Source organism: Staurois parvus, unplaced genomic scaffold (assembly GCF_062004578.1).
Source record: "Staurois parvus isolate SC_StPar_1 unplaced genomic scaffold, SC_StPar_1.0 ptg000886l, whole genome shotgun sequence".
Lineage (NCBI taxonomy): Eukaryota > Metazoa > Chordata > Amphibia > Anura > Ranidae > Staurois > Staurois parvus.
The window spans coordinates 2,266,740-2,285,861 of NW_028318682.1; the positions used below are offsets into that span (position 1 = coordinate 2,266,740).

The 19,122-nt window shown below is 37.1% G+C and overlaps 1 protein-coding gene across 3 annotated transcripts in view; it reads left to right on the forward strand.

The window, feature by feature from the left end:
• The window catches only part of KLHL29 (kelch like family member 29), a 1,282,993-nt gene that overhangs the window by 997,990 nt on the left and 265,881 nt on the right, over positions 1-19,122 (forward strand). For all 3 annotated transcript variants that reach the window (XM_089656087.1, XM_089656089.1, XM_089656088.1), the window contains 2 exons: positions 7,170-7,369; positions 9,465-9,724. In XM_089656087.1, coding sequence (XP_089512213.1) covers positions 7,170-7,369; positions 9,465-9,724 — 460 coding nt within the window. The remainder of the gene's footprint in view (positions 1-7,169; positions 7,370-9,464; positions 9,725-19,122) is intronic.

A 19,122-nucleotide genomic window follows, 5' to 3' on the forward strand; every position in this document is an offset into this window, starting at 1 on the left:
CAGTGATTGCCTGCATTTAGAAAAACATCGAAATTTTTTTTTATAAAGTAAACATTTGTACTTGGTGTTTTATTTAGTTTTAGATATTTTAGATTGGATAGGCAAGTTCCTTTTACAAAATGGTAATATTCCCTATTATAGGTAGATATAAATACTTGTTGTTCCCAGTAACTAAGGAGATTCTTCCAAAATAAGACCTGAAATCCATTTATCTGCTAAAAAAAACAGATGTAACCAAGAAAACGTTTTCAGTAAGTTAGCATGCCAGTGTCAGTTTTCATTTTGGAATACTGTATTTTTTGTTTTAGATGTCTTCTTTAGAACCACTAAACTTAAAAAAGTAGCTCACGTCAAGAGAAAAATGTTTAATGCATCCTACCAATCATTAAATATGGTTGGATGCATTATTCTTCTTTTTTAAGGCTTTTCTCCCCTTTTATTTTAGCTGGTCCAGTAACACACTTCACTGTAAATGGAGGAGACACCTATGAACAGCAACATTGTTAATCTGGGGATAGGGTAGAGTTAGATATACTGGCAGATTTTGGATGGACTTGACTAAAAATTCAATTCAAACTCCAGTTAACTCTTTTTAAGCAGTTACAGAAACAGTTGTTTTTCCTTTTTTGATAAAGATTTTACATAAATTAATAAAAGCTGGTCATTGTAAGTACCCCTGTCAGTGTTTAAAGGTTTGTCTCAACCCTTCAAGTGATACTTTTGCTGAACACACTTTTGGTTTTGGGTTTAATACCGCATTAAAACCAAAAATCTGCATTATGTAAAAGAAACCCCAATAGCTATAAAAATACACATTTAAAAAATAAATACACAATAATAATAATAATAATTAAATAAATAATATATATTTAAAATAAAATAAATAAATGAAACACTTGCTGCAATTCTTTGTGACAATTCCCACAAATATGAAAAAATATGGTCCCCTTGCATTTCATCTTTTCTGCCCCCAAACTTTGATACCACACTTATGATATACTCACATTTTTTCTTTTTTAATTAAAATCCATAAGTTGCCCTTTTTTCAGTATGTCTTTCCAGCTTCTACTTCCCATTCCTTTGCATAATGATTGTACACTATTATTTTAGTTATGAGTCATTACTCATGTATATATTACTACATCTCCATATATTCTGTGATTTTATCTTTCTTACTTTATATATAACATATTGTATTTTCTTTCCCCTATCTTCTTAAACTAATACAAATTAATTACTTAAATAAATAAATAATGTTTGTAAAAGTGCCCACATGCAATACTTTATCATTTTAGGATGGGTGCAAATAGCACCCAATCAAAATGTATGCTGTAATGGTCTGACTTCAGTTAGGTCAATTCAGGTAGAATCTTTGACATTTTATCGAATACAGATGATTATTGGGCAACTTTGCTGGTCTGGCAATTTCTATAATTTTTCTGCCACTTAAGTTAGATAGGAAGATTGCTATGTGTGTTATTTCCTGGCTTACCAACTTCAATTTATGTACACTTTCATGTATCTAGTTATATTATTTATATATTCTGTTAGAATCCTTTTAAACTTTTACATATTGGTCAATTGTAATACAACTCTCTTTCGTATCCTAGGTTGTAAATAATTTTTTAGGGGCCCGTCAAAGTGTCATCACTTTAAAGATTAATTCAGTGTTCTCTGTAAAGAGCTGCAGAAAAAAATGTATATGAACAAATTCTCATCTAATGTGGGAAGCTTTCAATATATTCAGTTTAGACTTTTGACATCCTAGAGAATGTAGGTAGCTGGGCTGCTGACGTAAATGGCAGAGGGTGTTGCTGTGCAGTAACCAGTAGCAATCAACCACAAATCAGCTTCCTCAAGTTTAGATTGGTGAAGCTGATAGATGCTGAAATTTGATTGGTTGCTATGTACCTGCTCATCATTCTTCTTTGCTTTGTGCCATTAAATCAGGCTGAAATTACTCCATCATGTGTGATCTCAATGGCGCTAATTCGAAAAGTGTCTGAAAACCATCTCAAGATTGGTAGCCCCTTGAAGCCAATCAGACTACAGCTTTCATTTTTTACAGTATGGGCTAAAACCGGAAAGCAAGACTCTGACTGGCCACTGCAGGTGACCTATTTTGCCTTTCAGACACTTTTTGAAAATCAAACATCTCAGTGTCTTTTATATAAAGTTTGTTGAAAATAATATATATATTTTTTTCAAAATAACATAATGCTTTTTTTCCCCCCTATCTTTTTTTTTCTCCTCATGACCAAATTCTCTTACTATTTGTTTACTTTTTCAGGCGTGTCTGATGCTGACAGTCACACATAATGATCTGAGGCTTTAAAAAAGCTCACACGAGCACTAATTCACACTTCCCAATGCAGGCAATATCTTGATTCTGAAGTTATTTAGCGTTTTACACAGGAAAACTCCTTAAGGATGGCTGCTGGCTTCGTGCGCAAGATCTGGAAGCCCCCCCCCAACCCCGTTCCTTACGCTCTAACCATTTTGTCTGTCTATCTTGTCTTGTATTCTGTTTTCAAAGCGATGTCACTGAGGTCTTCCTTTTAGTGCCTGAAGGGAACAATATATTTTTAGAACAAAACTCTCTTTTTTAACATATAACCTTGGAAAAAAGATCAAATAGCCTGATAAAAGGACAGCTCTTTTTATTTTTCTTCATGGTATATCAGAGCCTGTTTAAAGATCACAGGTCAAAGCGAGTTGATTTAAAAAAAAAAAAAAGAAAGAAGGAAAGCTGAAACTATATTACTTTCTCTCTATCTAAGGTAGAGCCCAGAGCGGCTAGAATTCCTTCATGTGCCAGCCGGGGCCTAGAAACAGTCCCCTTGTAGTGCTTTGCTCACAGTTTGATTGATTGGCCATCCTTTATGCTATCTTTATATTTCCCTCAGCGGTGTATTTTAGATATTTTTATATAGTTCTTTTCTTTTTTCAAACTCCTGGTAGGACAAACTTTACACAAGTAGGAGATATCGGGAACTCAAGACGGAGGACAGAAAGCCAGAGAAAAAAAAAGACAGAACAGTGACAGCGACACGTAACAATACAAAACATTATAGGTGGTAAATGTATAATATTAACCTCTTCACACTGGCCGTATGCAAATGTGCATCTGGGCCTTGACGTCGAACGGGCGCACATTTGCATGCAGTTAAGAAAAACATATGATCTGAGAGCGTGCTACCAGCACACATGTACTCACGGAAAGGTCCCAATCTCCTCTTTGAATCAGGAACTTTCCCGATCAGGTGACCGCCGTGACGGCAAATCATGGCGGTCACATGACCTTAAAACCCCACCCCGCCTCCCGGCATCTGAAACCCTTAAGGGGCGCCAAGGTTTAAATAATATTATTTAGAATTGAATCAATAGACAGAGATACAAAAGTGCAAGGAGAAATATACCTTAAAGTGAAATTCCATCTAAATAATTCTAATACCTATGCTGACTAACCTGTGTAAGAAAGATGTATATACTTACCTATTTTCAGCCCTCTCCTGTCATGGTCAAGTGATCCCCTGTGTTAGCCAACGGCAGCTGCAGGGGAGAGGAGAGAGCATTCAACAACGGCTGGGGATGCCTGGGAGTGTTCTGGACTCAGATGGCAAATAGAAAAAAGGGCCTTAAGGTGTCAAGGGCCTTAAGGTGGGATACATGATTAGAAAATCGACCGATCGGTCATCCGACGACTGAGAGGCGTTCATTCGTTGGTTGAAATCGTGGCCCACATTAACCAATCTAAAAAAAATCGTTTGTCGAGCAATACGTAGTGTTGACATCTTCCATACAAGTGGAAGTGATGCAGTGTGCGTGTGACCTTGTAGCCACGCCCTTCCAGCCAGAACAAGCGATATACACAATTACCAGTAATGACTATAATATAGTTTATTACATTACCTATATATAGAAATAGTGATACATAAAATATAATCTGCACAATTCTGGTCTCATTATCTCATTAGGCCAATCTACTTTAACATTTGGATTTTTCCTTGGACATAAACATCCGGGTCATCTTCTGTTTCCACTCATGCGTGATAGCGCTTGATAGATTTTTTTCATACAACCGTCATACCTCCGCATAGAAAATCGGTCGTTCTTACGCGAAACGACAACATTTTTCACTGTTGTTCAACCGGATTTTTTCGTTCACAATATCGTTATCGATTAAAACATCCTGCTTATCAACGAAGAGAAAATCGTTCGATCAGCGGTTCCGCAAAATTTTTTGTACGATTTTCTTATCATGTGTACAGGGCATTAACCATCCTTTACTATGTCCTACATAAAAAAGGTTTTATTAGATTTTAAGTTAACTTTTCAATGAAAGGCCCTCTGTGTTTTAATTTATCCTTGGCTTTTCTTAACATCTCTCAAAAGTTAATTATGATTATTAATATGTGTATATCCCTGATGGACCAGAGCAATTTTTACTTTTTTTCTGAGCTAATTCAGTCAGCAATAACTTTGCCATTACTTAGGATAACAAAGTAATACTCACCTAGTTTTATTTTTTCTTTTTCAGGACAAACAAGGCTTTCTTTTGGTGATATAGTCTTGCAAAATAATATTTTATTCTCTATGCATAGTATAGACAAAATGTGTTAACACTACTAATAAAAGGTATTTTTTCATACATGTGTTAGTTTTAAAACAAATAGTTATTTTATATAAAAAAAAGTATACATTTTATTCTATAATTCTAGTTTATAATGATACTAAAATTACAATTCTGGTGCAAAGTATTGCGCAGTTATTTACAAATGAAACAAAGGATGGATTTGTTTTGAAAATATTTTTTAATGAAAAAATAGTAATAACTCATAAATATAAAAGATCTTAACTGTTAATTGTTAAAAACATAAAAATACATTTTAAGAAACAAACCAGAAAAATAATACCATAAGGAGAGGCTTATTGGGTAACTAACAGTTAATACAAGGTTCAGTAGGAACTTTTGTTTCCTTTTTAAACAAACAAAAAAAAAATTTTTTATTTAAAGTTGCTTTAACTAACATTATATGCAGACCTAAAGTCCTCCCTCTGACCTGCCTATGTATCAAATAGAAAAAGCACTGGGGGGGGGGATTTACTAAGATTGAAGTACTGAATATCTGGTGCAGCTGTGTATTGTTGTCAATCAGCTTCTAACTTGATCTTGTTCAATTTAGCTTTGACAATACAACCTGAAAGATGATTGGTTCCTATGAAAAGCTGCACCAGATTTTGCACGCTCCATTTTTAATAAATTCCCTCTATATAACAATGTTGTTACATTGTATTTTCCAATAAACTTTTGAAAATTCTTCGGAATACTGTTCAGAAGTTTTAATATACACAGTAGCAGTTGCAATCACTACTGTGATACAGATCTGTTGTCAACAAGTTGTCAGAGAGGCAGTGACGTAGAGAGAACACGGCATATAGTGTGTGCCTAAATCACTTTGTTGATGCTTCTAGGGTGTGCACTGTACACCCAAAGTCTTTAAATGGTTAATTATTTCTGAGGCAAAAAACCTAAACATTTAGATATTGTTAATAATTCCAAGAGCAGTGAAGGGACCTCTGTTAGCCAACTGGATATCAGCTGTTGTTATTGGGCCAGACACTGTGGGGGAGATTTACTAAACCTCGAGTACTCAGAATCCGGTGCAGCTGTGCCTAGTAACCAAACCACTTCTAATTACATTTTGTCCATTTATGCTTTGACTATAAAACCTGGAAACTGATGGGTTTCTATGCGGAGCTGCATCAGATTTTGCACTCTCCAGCTTTAGCAATTCCCCCCTATAGTTATATCATAGTACCCCGCTATAAATGTATACTACAGAACTACAGAGAATGTATACTATTACTTCCAACTCTTTTTTTTGTGGCTGTCTTATATGTTCCTTATTTTATTACCATACAGTAAAGATTTTTTTATTCTCACAACAGCAAGTACAATTTCACCAAATGTTTGGAAAAAATGCAGCAAGGAAGTTAATTGGCTTTTAGATGTACTAGGCCCATTTCTTTCATTTTTTTTCTCCACAAACAAAATGCAGTGATGTAAATAGTTGTATACACCCGCTTGAAGATACTGTATGTGGGGCATAATTTCCATTTTACAGAGCAACATATCTACATGTGCATGCTCAATTACTCTGTGTTAATATCATAGTAATTGTTATGCATTTTCATGGAAAGAGGATGATTAAGAAGCTAGAAAAGATGGTCAAAATGTAAACAGGCTTCCAGCAAAATGTTATGGCAATAAATATTTAAAAAAATTTAACAAATCTGTTCACATTGAGCCACACATTAATAAAAAATTGTGCAATTAAAAATTTTCAATTAATAAAAATGTAAAAACCTATCCAAGATCTTTGTAGCTGCAAGATTTAAAGGAGCTGTGATTAATTACTTTTCTTTTCCAGCCAGAGTTTCTTGAAAAACAGATACAAGGCAACTTTTTCCATAATGCTCCTGAACTCCTTGCAGTTTTTTTGATTGGTTAGGTAGATATTTGAGGTAGTTGACAGTTAATTCTTGACAGATTGACAATCTGGTAAGGTGGTAGAGAAATTCTACAATTATATCATGGAAGCAGTTGTCAAGGGACAACTTGCACCTTTTTCAAGAAAGGTAGCTTATTTTTATGCAATGAAACTAAAGAGAATACAAAGGAAAAAAAAACCCTAAACCAATAACTTAAACAGAAAAGTTATTTAAGTGTCGGTTAACTTCTCATTACAAATGCATATTCAGATACATCAACAATCTGCTTCAGCTGAGCAATTTTAAAGCCTTTCTTACACTCAGTAATTAATGATCTCATTAAAATGTATTGTTTCCCTTTGAAAACTAACATTGTATCCATTTTCATTAACGTTGCCTCATCTTCCTTGCGTTTGCAACCTTTTATGCATGAGAATGCAAATAATCACAGCAATAAAACCTTTTGTTTGTTTGGGTTTTATTTATTTATTTTCTATTCCATTGTATGAATTTAAAGACCATTCTCTTCCAGATCCAGGAAAAGATGAGTTGTTTTAATATGACAGACAAAATGCTTTATGCCTAGAAACGATGAAAGCTAATGAAAAATATTGTTGGGTTTTGGTTTACTTAATGACCCGTGTCCATTCTAAGAATGTTGTTGTATTTGCCAGGTCATCGCTGGAGCAGGTTAAGAATGGAGAGAAACTGGAGCTGACTATGTCCAATATCAATGCTGAAGTCTTGGAACTGTTGCTGGAATTTGTCTATACAGGTTCCTTGATCATAGATTCAGCCAATGCCAAAATCCTCCTGGAGGCAGCCAGCAAGTTTCAGTTCCACACCTTCTGTAAAGTCTGCGTATCCTTCTTAGGTAGGAGGCACTTTTTGAAAATACACATTATCAAGGAACTGGGCATGTACCTAAGCAGGGACAGGTCTAGGTCATATTCCTGTATTGTAACATTAGGTTTAAATACAAAATGACCAAAGTGCACTCATAATTGTCCTAGACACTAATGGCTAATATGCCACACCATGGGTGCACTGTATGACCAAAAGTGTGTGGAAACCTTTCCAAATTATTCAGTTTACATGGGGCACTGTTATTGTTACGGCATACAAAGACATTTTATGTGTGCTTCCAACCTTTTGGCAGCAGTTTGGAGAAGACCCTTTTCTAGCATTTTTCTATCATGACTGTGTCTCTGCGCACAACTCCAAAGACATTATTTGATATGTTTGGTGTGGAAGAACTTGAGTGGCCTACACAGAGACTTGACCTCAACTTTACTGAACACCTTTGGGATTAATTGGGACACTGAGTGTGTGCCAGGTCTTCTCACCCAACATTAGTACCTGATCACGCAAATGCTCTTTTGGCTGAATGGGCACAAAATCCCAAAGCAAGCTCAAAAATGTTCTGGGAAGCATTCCCAGAAGAGCAGTGGCTATTAATGTCAAAGATTTTGGAATGAAGTGTTCAACAGGCCTATATAGGTGTGATGGTCAGGTGTCCACAATGTTTTGACCATATAATGTAAAATGAAAGATAGATAGATAGATAGATAGATAGATAGATAGAGATAGATAGATATAGTATATATCTCAAAATGGAATGTAAACTTTATATATATATATATATATATATATATATACATAAATATTTGGGGTTTTTTTTGATGATCAGGAATGAAAAAAATAAAGCAGGGAAAAATATTTTCTATAGTCTAGTAAATAATATTTACTGCATATACATATTTTGTGTTTTATTTTTTTCACATAATTTTTAGGCGCTCCTTAACTCCTGTAGTTAAAAAAAATGTTGTTTACTTGGCTCAGTAGCTCAAGCTAAAAATGTAAATATACAAACTAATGAGTCAGAGCAGTGAATTCTTCTCCAGTCTTCCCCTTCCGTATATGTCCTAAAACAAGGTTTCACTCAGAAACAGAGGGGCTATCTATATTAAATAGAGACTATTCACTTAAAGAAGAAGTACAGCTAAAGCTCTTTTGGCTGTACTGCTATGGATCACAGTAGTGTAGTTTGTTGCTTGCTGTTGGCTGACATCACAGAGCCAGTCCAGGCTGGGGAAGGATCACAACCATATGGTCAGGATCCCCCCGAGAGTCTGGAGCGTCACCTGGCTCAGCCTCTCAGCGAGCTGCTGAGAGCCTGAGCCAGTCACTCCCTTCCCCTCCACAGCCCAGCACACCAGTGAGTACGGGGGACAGAGCAGACAGCGAGGACTGACAGTCACTGCCCTCGGCTCACAGTAGTGGTGAGAACTCAGTGATCAGCAGTTATGTGAGTTCTCACACTTAGAGTCGGTGAGGGACACATGCAGCAGCGGACCGATGCCACATCCACCTAGATAAGTATGATTTTTTTAAAAATATTTCCTATACTTCTCTTTTAGGACAAAGTACATTTTTATTTATTATTTACCAAGATATATGTTTCTTATTAACTGCCTCACACATAATTGGGTATTAAAAGTGAACACAGTTTAACACAATTTGCTAATATTAATTTTGTAACGTGAACAAACACTTTTGCAAAATTAATTTGACCTTTGCTAGGTAAGCAGACCTTATTGCTGTCCCCCTTGCTACTGTACAGTGCTGAGCATACCCTTTGGCGCTATATAAATACTGTATAATATAATAATAATAGTAAATTAACCCTACTGAATCTGAAAGGAGACAAACCCTGTAGTACCCTATCCTAAAAACAACTTGTAGTGCTTTGGGAATACTTTGTCTTGTGCTGACAACTATACTATATGTTTATTTGTTCAAAATACAATTGTGTACATTTGGAAAAATACAGATATAGCACTTCACTTAAAAAAGAATAAGCTTAAAAAAATCAGGCCCAGAACCATTATGGTTTCCCTTTAAGTCAGGTAGCTTATTTGGATTGGTGGACAATGGTAAAATGATATGCTGTGTTTTTATTTCTGCAGAGAAACAGCTGACTGCCAACAACTGCCTGGGCATCCTGGCCATGGCAGAGGCCATGCAATGTGTGGAGTTGTACAACATGGCCAAAGCTTACGCCTTGCAAAACTTCCCCGAGGTAGCAAACCAGGATGAGATCCTGAATATCTCAAATGAAGATTTTGTATCATACATTTCTAATGACAGCCTGAACACCAAAGCTGAGGAGCTGGTATACGAGACAGTGATAAAATGGATAAAGAAAGATCCGAAAAACAGAGCACAGGTAGGAGAGATAAACTACTTTTTGTAAGCTCTTTCCACTTTGTCAAATACAACGACACACAGAAAAATAAAAAAATGTTTTTTGGTAATGCTTCAAAATTACTTCTACGCAGACTTAAACTGGAATTCCAGGTATGCTCTAAGATACACTCCAGGCTGAACACTGTAAAATTAATATTAGTGTCATTACAACATGAAAAAAAATCTGTTTTATTTTATTAAAATATTTATTTAAAATTTTTAATTTAGTTCATTAATTTTTATTCAACATTTTTCTTGTTAGATTTGCATTTGCAAAAACAAATATAGAAAACGCATATCAAGAGATCCACAGATGGAAAGCATTACAAATAAATTTAGCGATATTCTAGTACATTTTTGAACAAACGTTCATTCCATTCAAAAGTACTTCAAAATGTCCTTTGCTTTAACATTTGATTGTGTAATGAATGTAAATTTCCTGAATAAAAAGTACAAAAATGGTTAGAAATTTGCTAATTTGAGAAAATATTTCCATCCTGCTTCTACGAATTTTCTCATCACTGTGATCGAAAAGAAATGACGATTTGACTCCACTAAGGAATAGAAAATCAAACAAATGTTGCTAAAATGAAACATTTTGAATTAAACTCTACTAGTGTATGGCCAGCTTTAATAATTAGTGCAAGGGTTGTCAAAGTATGTAATAAAATGAGAGCTTATCAGTACCGCAGGTGGGTAAAAAAGTAAATGAGAACTGCAAGCCCACAGTCCAAAACATCCAAAGGATGAAGGGTGCTAAGGGCAAGGGAAGAAGGAAGAGATGCTTGTTGGGAATACTCCTTCTATTTTGTCAACTCCACTAAGCTCCTGTAAGTTAAACAATACATTTTAGGTTAAACTCCAGAAAATTACTAAATATACATATGAAATACAAATATGGGTCTTGTTTTACCTACCAAAGGATATGTATTTTTGTCCTTCCAGTCCGGAGACTTACACAGCCCTGTCAGACAGAGACGAAGACCTGATTTTTCTCTGCTGCAGTTAAGCAACAAATTGTATTCATGAAGGGGGTCACTCAAGATTCTCACAGCCTTCTCCTATTTTTCTATTTGAGTTCAATTGGAATTGGAGAAAGTTGTGAAAACATTAATAAATAAAGCCCTTTAACCACTTTCCCGCTGCCTTATAGCAGAAGTACTGCTACAGTGCTGCGCAAAATCACGTATATATATGATTATGCATTTCTGGGTAGGGGGCGCACGCGTGCCCTACCTGCATCGCCATTGGCGTCTTCAGCTATCGATCACCGGGTGCCAGCTGGTAATTCCCCGCCGGGATAATCGGTGATCACCGTTAATCGCTGACAGGGGAGAGACATGTGTGTAAACAATAAAGATCTCTCCCGTCAGCTCCAGCATACTGCTTTGTATTGCTATGCATAGCAAAATGCTTACACTGTAAAACGCACACAGTTAACCCTTCTATCGCCCCAGATGTTAACCCCTGCCCAGTGTCATTAGTACAGTGTCAGTGCTTTTTATTAGCACTGATCACTGTATTAGTGTCACTGGGGATGTCAGTGGCAGTTAGTCAGTTTCCACCCAGTGTCAGAATGCCCGCCGCAGTCCCGTTATAAGTCCCGCCATTAATAGTATATAGAAAAAAAAATTCCAGTATATATACCGCCATTTGTAGATGCCATAACTTTCATGTAAACCAATTAATTTACACACATAGTTACATAAAGTTACATAGTTAGTCTGGCTGAAAAAAGACAAAAGTCCATCCAGTTAAACCATTTAAAAAAAAAAAAGTTATAATCCTATACCCACAGTTGATCCAGAGGAATGCAAAAAAAAACAAAAAACAGCAAAGCATGATCCAATTTGCTCCTGCAGGGGAAAAAATTCCTTTCTGATCCCCCGAGAGACAATCAGATATTCCCTGGATCAACTTTACCTATAATTGTTAGTATGCAATTATATTCTGTGTGTCTAAGAAAGAATCCAGGCCCCTACATGTATTGTAATTTTTGTTAAATGCTGAAGAACATATTTGGGCCATTCTAGATGGGACCAAATGCCAGTGAGAAAAAGCCTCAGAAGCCATTTCCAGAGAGGTCATACTGGAAGAACCTTTAGATAAGTTGACCGATATTTGGTCCTGGTTACAAAAGTTGTTTTCTGTCTTTATATCTGCAGCTTTCAATACAATTATATATGGAGAAACTCTTTGTTCAAGTACTTGCTGTTATGTGGTGACAATTGTCACCCAGTTGTGCTGCTATGTTGTCACATAGTCACCTGCCCCCCTGATTGAGACTACAAGGGACCATGCTGACAGATACGTTTGGCATGCAGTTGGGCTCTACGTAAAGTGGCACAGACATGGCCCACCATTGTCAAGAAACCAATTTAGAGCAATAATGTGCAGCAAACCCTGGAGTGACTACACGGAGACAGTGGGGTTGAGTTACTAAAACTAGAGAGTGCAAAATCTGGTGCAACTAATAGAAACCAATTAGCTTCCAAGTTTTTGGTCAAAGCCTAATTGAACAAGCTGAAGTTAGAAGCTGATTGGCTATCATGCACAGCTGTACCAGATTTTGCACTTTCCAGTTTTAGTAAATCAACCCCAGTGGCTGAAAGAGGCTGTAGGAGGTCAGCAACATGGAGATGAAACAAATAATAAAAAAAGGTGAAAACAGTAGTTTATGGGGAAAAAACACAGCAGTTGTTTATGACACCGTACTTTAACTAACTAAATGTCTTTCAGTGTTGTTTATGGTTATTGTAGCTAGCTGTGTGGTTTACCTACACATAAAAGTTCGATCATGACAAGCCCAGCAGCAAAACAGAGGATCATGGGAATTCTAATTTGGGCAGTTATGAGTATGAAAGTTCAAGTGCACTGTGCAGATAAATGAAATGACAGTCTCAGTCTGACAGGTTCTACTCTGTACATTGTGCCGAAACGGTCAGTTCTCAGTTTGCTCATTACCACTTACACTGACCCGAGCAGCAGGACCGGTCATTCAAAAGCATATTTTCTTCTTGTATTTCATCTCAAGAAACTGGATGGAAAAAAAAAATCAAACTACTTGTAGTTTCATCCAACCTTCTAAACTTTCTTTCATTGTAATATATATTTCCCATATTTTTTGCAAGAGGTTCTATAACTCCAGCTTTATTGTAGTGTCATAAAAATTGCTGCTCTGCTCCTTTGCCTGTAACTCATGAGCCCCCGGTAAAAAACATCGTAAATTGTGTATTCTCAGACATTTGTCTTTGTGTCCGGAGTAAACACATCTTCCTGCAGAACCAGCTAGACACTTATTACAGGTGTTACCCTTCCCTTTACCACAGCCCTTTTACTACTACCAGTCAGGTTATTTGCATTGAAATAGTTTGAAGCTAGGGCAACATTTTTTAAGATACTGATAGTTATGTAGCACAGTCTGAACACCATCTGCTGATATTCACATTTGAAAGGTGGTGTATTAGCAGAATACCCATAGTCATTATTTGGATGTAGGTCTACCTGGCCTTCTTTCCTCCATGTTTATTCATATTTCAGTATTTATACAATGTAAGTAATACATTTACACCTCCTATATGCTTATGTGATTTGATAATTTCATTACAATGCTTGTTTTTCTGCAACAGCAGGTAAGTTGCTGGACTTTGCAGCTCCATTATTTTAGAATGGCACCTCATCACACAAATATAGGACCTGTACTCTGCAATGCATACCCTTGAGTAGCCCACACTAACTTCTGTAGCTGCAGGCACTGTGGGGAAGTTTATCTTTGAAGATCACAGAAGACGCACTGAGGTCCCTAAAGTGTATCTAAACCCCATAACACAGAACGTATGTTAAAAAGAGTAAACAGGAGGCGCACACACCTAGTGCATTATCCAAGGTTTATTCAAAGGTATAAAAGACAAAAACATATTCACAGACGAAGCATGTATAAAAAGTTTTTGCATAATCAAGATGGCCACAACGGCGGGCAAGGTGTTCCAACTGTCAGTGCGGTGAAGAGGCTGACGCGTTTCACTGACGAGTCCCTTTCCTCAGAGCTGCTGACCAGCCTCTCGGACTGGTTCAGATGTGATATGAGTGAGGTAGACCGATGGTAGAAACAAAACAGTGGTGCTTCTAAGAAGGTCTACCTCACTCACATCAAATCTGAACCAGTCTGAGAGGCTGGTCAGCAGCTCTGAGGAAAGGGACTCGTCCCCGAAACGTGTCAGCCTCTTGACCGCACTGACAGTTGGGGCACCTTGCCCGCCGTTGTGGCCATCTTCATTATGCAAAAACTTTTTATACATACTTCCTCTGTGAGTATGTTTTTGTCTTTTATACCCTTGAATAAACCTTGGATAATGCACTAGGTGTGTGCGCCACCTGTTTACCCTTTTTCTAGTGGTTGATCTCCCCATCTGTGGAGGGCTTCCCCCCTGAAGCATCTTTTGGTCACCTCTGTCCTGGTCCCCTTGGCTTCCCATTGGCTATTAATTTCCTGAAGTGCTGGAGAGTACACACGATATACAGATCATATTATGTTGCAGCTTACCAGTCATTAGATTTGGTGGATGAATTAGTTTTTCCCTTTTTTTAGGCACCTTTTCTTTATTTTAATTTGGTGATTTGCCAGTGACCCTAGGGCAACAAAACTTACTAAGCCTTAATTAAGGAGGAGCATAGGCTAGGCTGCCCACTCACCGATTTGAACACCTTTCCCTCTGAAAACCTCTGTAAAATATGAGTCCCCAACAGTCCCCTTTGCTAATGTCGTCACAGTGACCACTCTTCTGGATCCTGAGAAAATTGCACTTCTGGACAGCCACAGTCAGTGACAGAGATTTTTTTCTGTTCAAGCGATTAGTTAGAGGAGGCTTAGGGGTAGGGAGAGCCCCAAGTTTAGCTTTAAATGAAAATTATTATGGTTCTAGGTCAATTTTATTTTTTTAACTTACAAGTTTATAAACTGCTTTTAAAATAATTTTTCTTAGTTATATTAATATTTTACCATCATAGAATGCGATTACTGAAAAAGAAGATTCTAATTGAATTCTTTTCTTGGACGCATTGATAACTAGGTCCATTGTTATTTCCACTTATGCAGTCAAATTTGAGAAAATTCCACCATATGTTTGTCATGTTTTCCCACTCACACAGTTTACCTAAAAATAGTTTTAAAAATATTTCTTGCCTTTCTAGGTGTTTGGAGCAGGCCTCAGGCAGACTGCAAGCTACTCTAAACAATTTGAAATAACAGGAAACAGTCTGTCCCCACTGACAAAGTGGGACACATTAGGTTTCTCCTCATTAACATACAATGTAGAAGGCAAGCTTCTACATCTTTAACCCTTTGTTAGGACAGACAGCATTCAGATCTAGTTTACAACTGATAATGAGGTCTGCAAGTACATTACAGACAAGTTAATTATAGAAAACATCAACCCCACAGCACCCTCTGCAGAGGAGAGGAAAACTTCAGTTTTGGATTTTTTTAGAAAAGGGCAAGAAAAAGGTAAGCAGCTTTTTTTGTAAAAAATGCTGTTATGCTATGTAACTGGTAATAGGTAGCAAAAATAAAGTAGGTATTATCGCAATTTGCAGAAGTGGAAGCACACTCACAGCAATCCTAGGGAACTTGCAGTGCTGCTCTAATGCTGTCACTCCGGTGATCCACAACTAAAAGAAGGTGCAGGCATCGGGAAAGCTCATCAAGCTGGAATTTATTAATATTGTGTAATGGATGCCTCTCACTACCAGCTTAGCCTGTAATAAAATGTGAAAATGGCCTCAGCCTTGCCCCCTCCTAGGCCTCTCCCGCTGACACATTTTGCCCTGCACCTGAGACTTAATCTTAGAGGTCACGATTAAGCTCTGGGGGGTCAGGCAAAACGCACTCTGAGGAAGAGGTTTTTGCCTCGAAACGTGTCAGATTTGGAGGTCTACAGTCCCCTACTAGCTACCATCTAGGGAGATTGGACCATGCTGTCATTCTTGTGATGTGCCTTTGATTTTATTCCTTTGTGAGTATACTACTTTTTATTTAACAAATCTCATTTTTCAAAAGTATTGCACTAGGCCTGTGCGCCCTCTGTTTGTTTCTTTACACACAAAACGCGCTATGGGGCTTGGTCATTTTCATATTTTATCAAACGCTATAGTTTGCAGCATCCATTACACAATTTAAAAGTGGAAGCACACCCTTAAAATAAACATCTGTGCTGATACACAAGCAGAGTTTTTGTAATGTCTATAATGGAAAATACAGCTTCCTACTTTTCCACTTGAACATTGTCTGGATTGTGGACATGTTGAAATATAATCCTAAAATGATATAAAACTCGACTTCAATCAACAGGACCATAAAAATGCAAATTATAATACTGTAATTACCAGTTGTCCCTATCCAAGCATTGTTAAAAAAAAACATGATTTAAACACCGTTATTACCTGCAAACCAGCAATTATTTTCTTAGAACTTTTGCCACATTGCCATGGTAACCACAATATTTAATTTGCTATTATAGGATTACTTGTGACCCCTTTAAATATAGCATTAATGACATCTGGAACACCATAGTAACCCGAACAGTACGTTCATGTGAGCAATCACAGTCATTCACAAAATAGAAAATCACATATTCTTCAAATTTTATGTTACTGGATTTTATTAGTGTTTTGGTAGCGGCATTTAACAGTTGAAGTGAACAGTAAGTGAAAATTGGTTGCTGGACACACAATAAAAGCTGATAAGAGTTTTTCTTCTCTGATTTTCACTTAACTTTGCAAGCTAACCAATGGAGAAACGTCACATGATCCTACACAATTACAATATCCTATACTACACCCAAGTCTATTACTGCTTTTAAATGAGAACTAATTCTAGGAAACTTAGCGTCCCCATAAGGGCTCCATATATGTTCATTACAGTAAGGAGAGTGTTTGAAGCCAACAGTGATGGTAAAAAAACAAAAAGCTTACATTAAAAATGTATATAAAATACGCCATCCTGCCCCATTTTTTACCACTTTTTGGGCTACTCCTGTGAAAAATAATCCATCGTTGCAAGCTCAGTATTGTAAAGATAATGTGAAATATGTCCACCTCACCAATAGATTAAAGTGAGGGATTCCAGGTCTGTAGAAATTCCAGTATATTCTCAGTTCTTCGCTAGCTAAGCTAGTGTTACCTAAGGTAATTTATGTGCACCACTGATAGTGTTCCCAACCACTATAGGTCGGATATATACCACTGGTGGGGCTCTTTATTACTATAGATGGGACATGCACCTTCAGTGGTGCTCTTTATAACTGTAGGTAGCATATGTACCACTGTTATAGGTGGGACATGTACAACTGGCGGCACTCTCCATCACTATAGATGAGACATATACCACTTGAGGTACTCTCCATCACTATAGGTGGGACTTTAACCATTAGCCGCCCGGCCAATGGCCATTTGGCGGCCGCAAAAGCGCTGTAGCTTTCCGGGTGCACGCCATTTGGCGTGCTCCCGCACATGAGCAGTTTTCGCGCTTGCAGAGCCGCGCAGCGCCGCGATCTGTCACCGGCCGTGTACCTTGGACACGGCCGATGACAGTTCTAAGTACTGGCCCCCGTTCCTGGTACCATGTGACCTGCTGTGATCAATCACAGCAGGTCACATGACAGTTGTATACAATGGATGGCTTCATTCATCCATTGTATACTAGTGCCTAGCTGTGAATGGTCACAGCTAATCACATGCACATGTCATGTGATTAGCTGTGACCAAATCACAGCTAAGCACAAAAAGAAAAAAAAAACAAAAAACTGAATCAATTTCATTCAGGTAAATGCTTGCTTATAGCAAAGTAATTCTTTGCTATAAGCAAATTGTGTAAAAAAAAAAATACTGATCACTTCCCCAAAGTAGTACAATGTTACTATGGTAACATTGTACTACTTTGGTCATAGTAAAATAAGAAAAGAAAATCTTAAAAAAAATTAAAAAAAATGTAATAAAAAATTAAAAATAATAAAAAAAATTAAATAAAATATATATATATTTTTTTTTCATACTGTCACCAGTCAGTGTCCCTGTTCACCGCCATGCCAGTTATATGGTAACGCTGTACTGCACTGGTGACAGTATGTAAAAAAAAAATAGTGAAAATAATTTGTTTAATTTTTTCATTTTCCGAAAAATTATGACAAAAAAAATACAACTTCAAAAAACTCGCCATTCCTCTTATGAAGTACGTCGGACTGTCTACTCTGCAAAAAGGGGTCATTTGGGGGATATCTGTACTGTTCTGACATTCTTGGACCTCAAGAAATTAGATTGGCTGTCAGTACTTCAGGATTGATCAATATTCAGATCTATACCATAGTTTGTGAACTCTATAACATTCCTACAAACTAAATAATACATCCTAATTTGGGTTATTTTCACCAAAGACATGTAGCAGAATACATCTCGGCCTAAATTTATGAAGAACAATTATTTATTTGTAAACTTTTATAACAGAAACAAAGAAAAGCATGTTTTTATTTCAAAATTTTTGGTATTTTTTTGTTAATTTAGCAAAAAATAAAAACCCCAGCGGTGATTAAATACCACCAAAAGAAAGTTCTAGTTGTGTGAAGAAAATGATAAAATTTTAGTTTGGGTACAATGTTGTATGACCGCGCAATTGTCATTCAAAGTGTGAGAGCGCTGAAACGTGAAAAATGGCCTGGGCAGGAAGGTGTAAAATTGCCCAGTATTGAAATGGTTAATCACTAGCGGTACACTTTATTACTATAGGTGGGACATTTTCTACTGGCGGTTCTCTTACTAATTATAGGTGGCACATGTACCACTGTTAGTACTTTCCTCTAGATGGGACATGTACCGCTGGTAATACTCTCCTATAGGTAGGACACGTGCCACTGCTGGTACTCTCCATCAATATAGATACCACTGGTGATACCGTAACTGTAGATGGGACATGCGCCACTGTCAGTAGTTTTTATCATTATAGGATAGACATGTACCATGAGTGGTACTCTTTATCACTGTAGCGGGACATGTACCATTTGGTGATGCTCTCCATTACTGTAGGGGCAGCATTTTTAGCCAAGCAGGGTTGTACTTTTTGTACATTGGAAGCTACTGTACAAATAATTTGTGGTCCCACAGTGCACTTGCACAGTTGCCACAGTGCATCAGTGTGATTGAACCCTAAAGCAAATGTCATTAGGAAAAAAAAAAAAGAATCTTCGGTCAGTTGCAGGTATTTGCAGACTTGTAGCAGCCTTGATGTCCCCAATATTACATCCAAATTCCAGGCAAATCTCTGGCGTTTCAATGGTAGTGTAGGAGCTTGTCCATACCCTGGTTACCAAAGCAGGGTCAGGTAATTGTAAG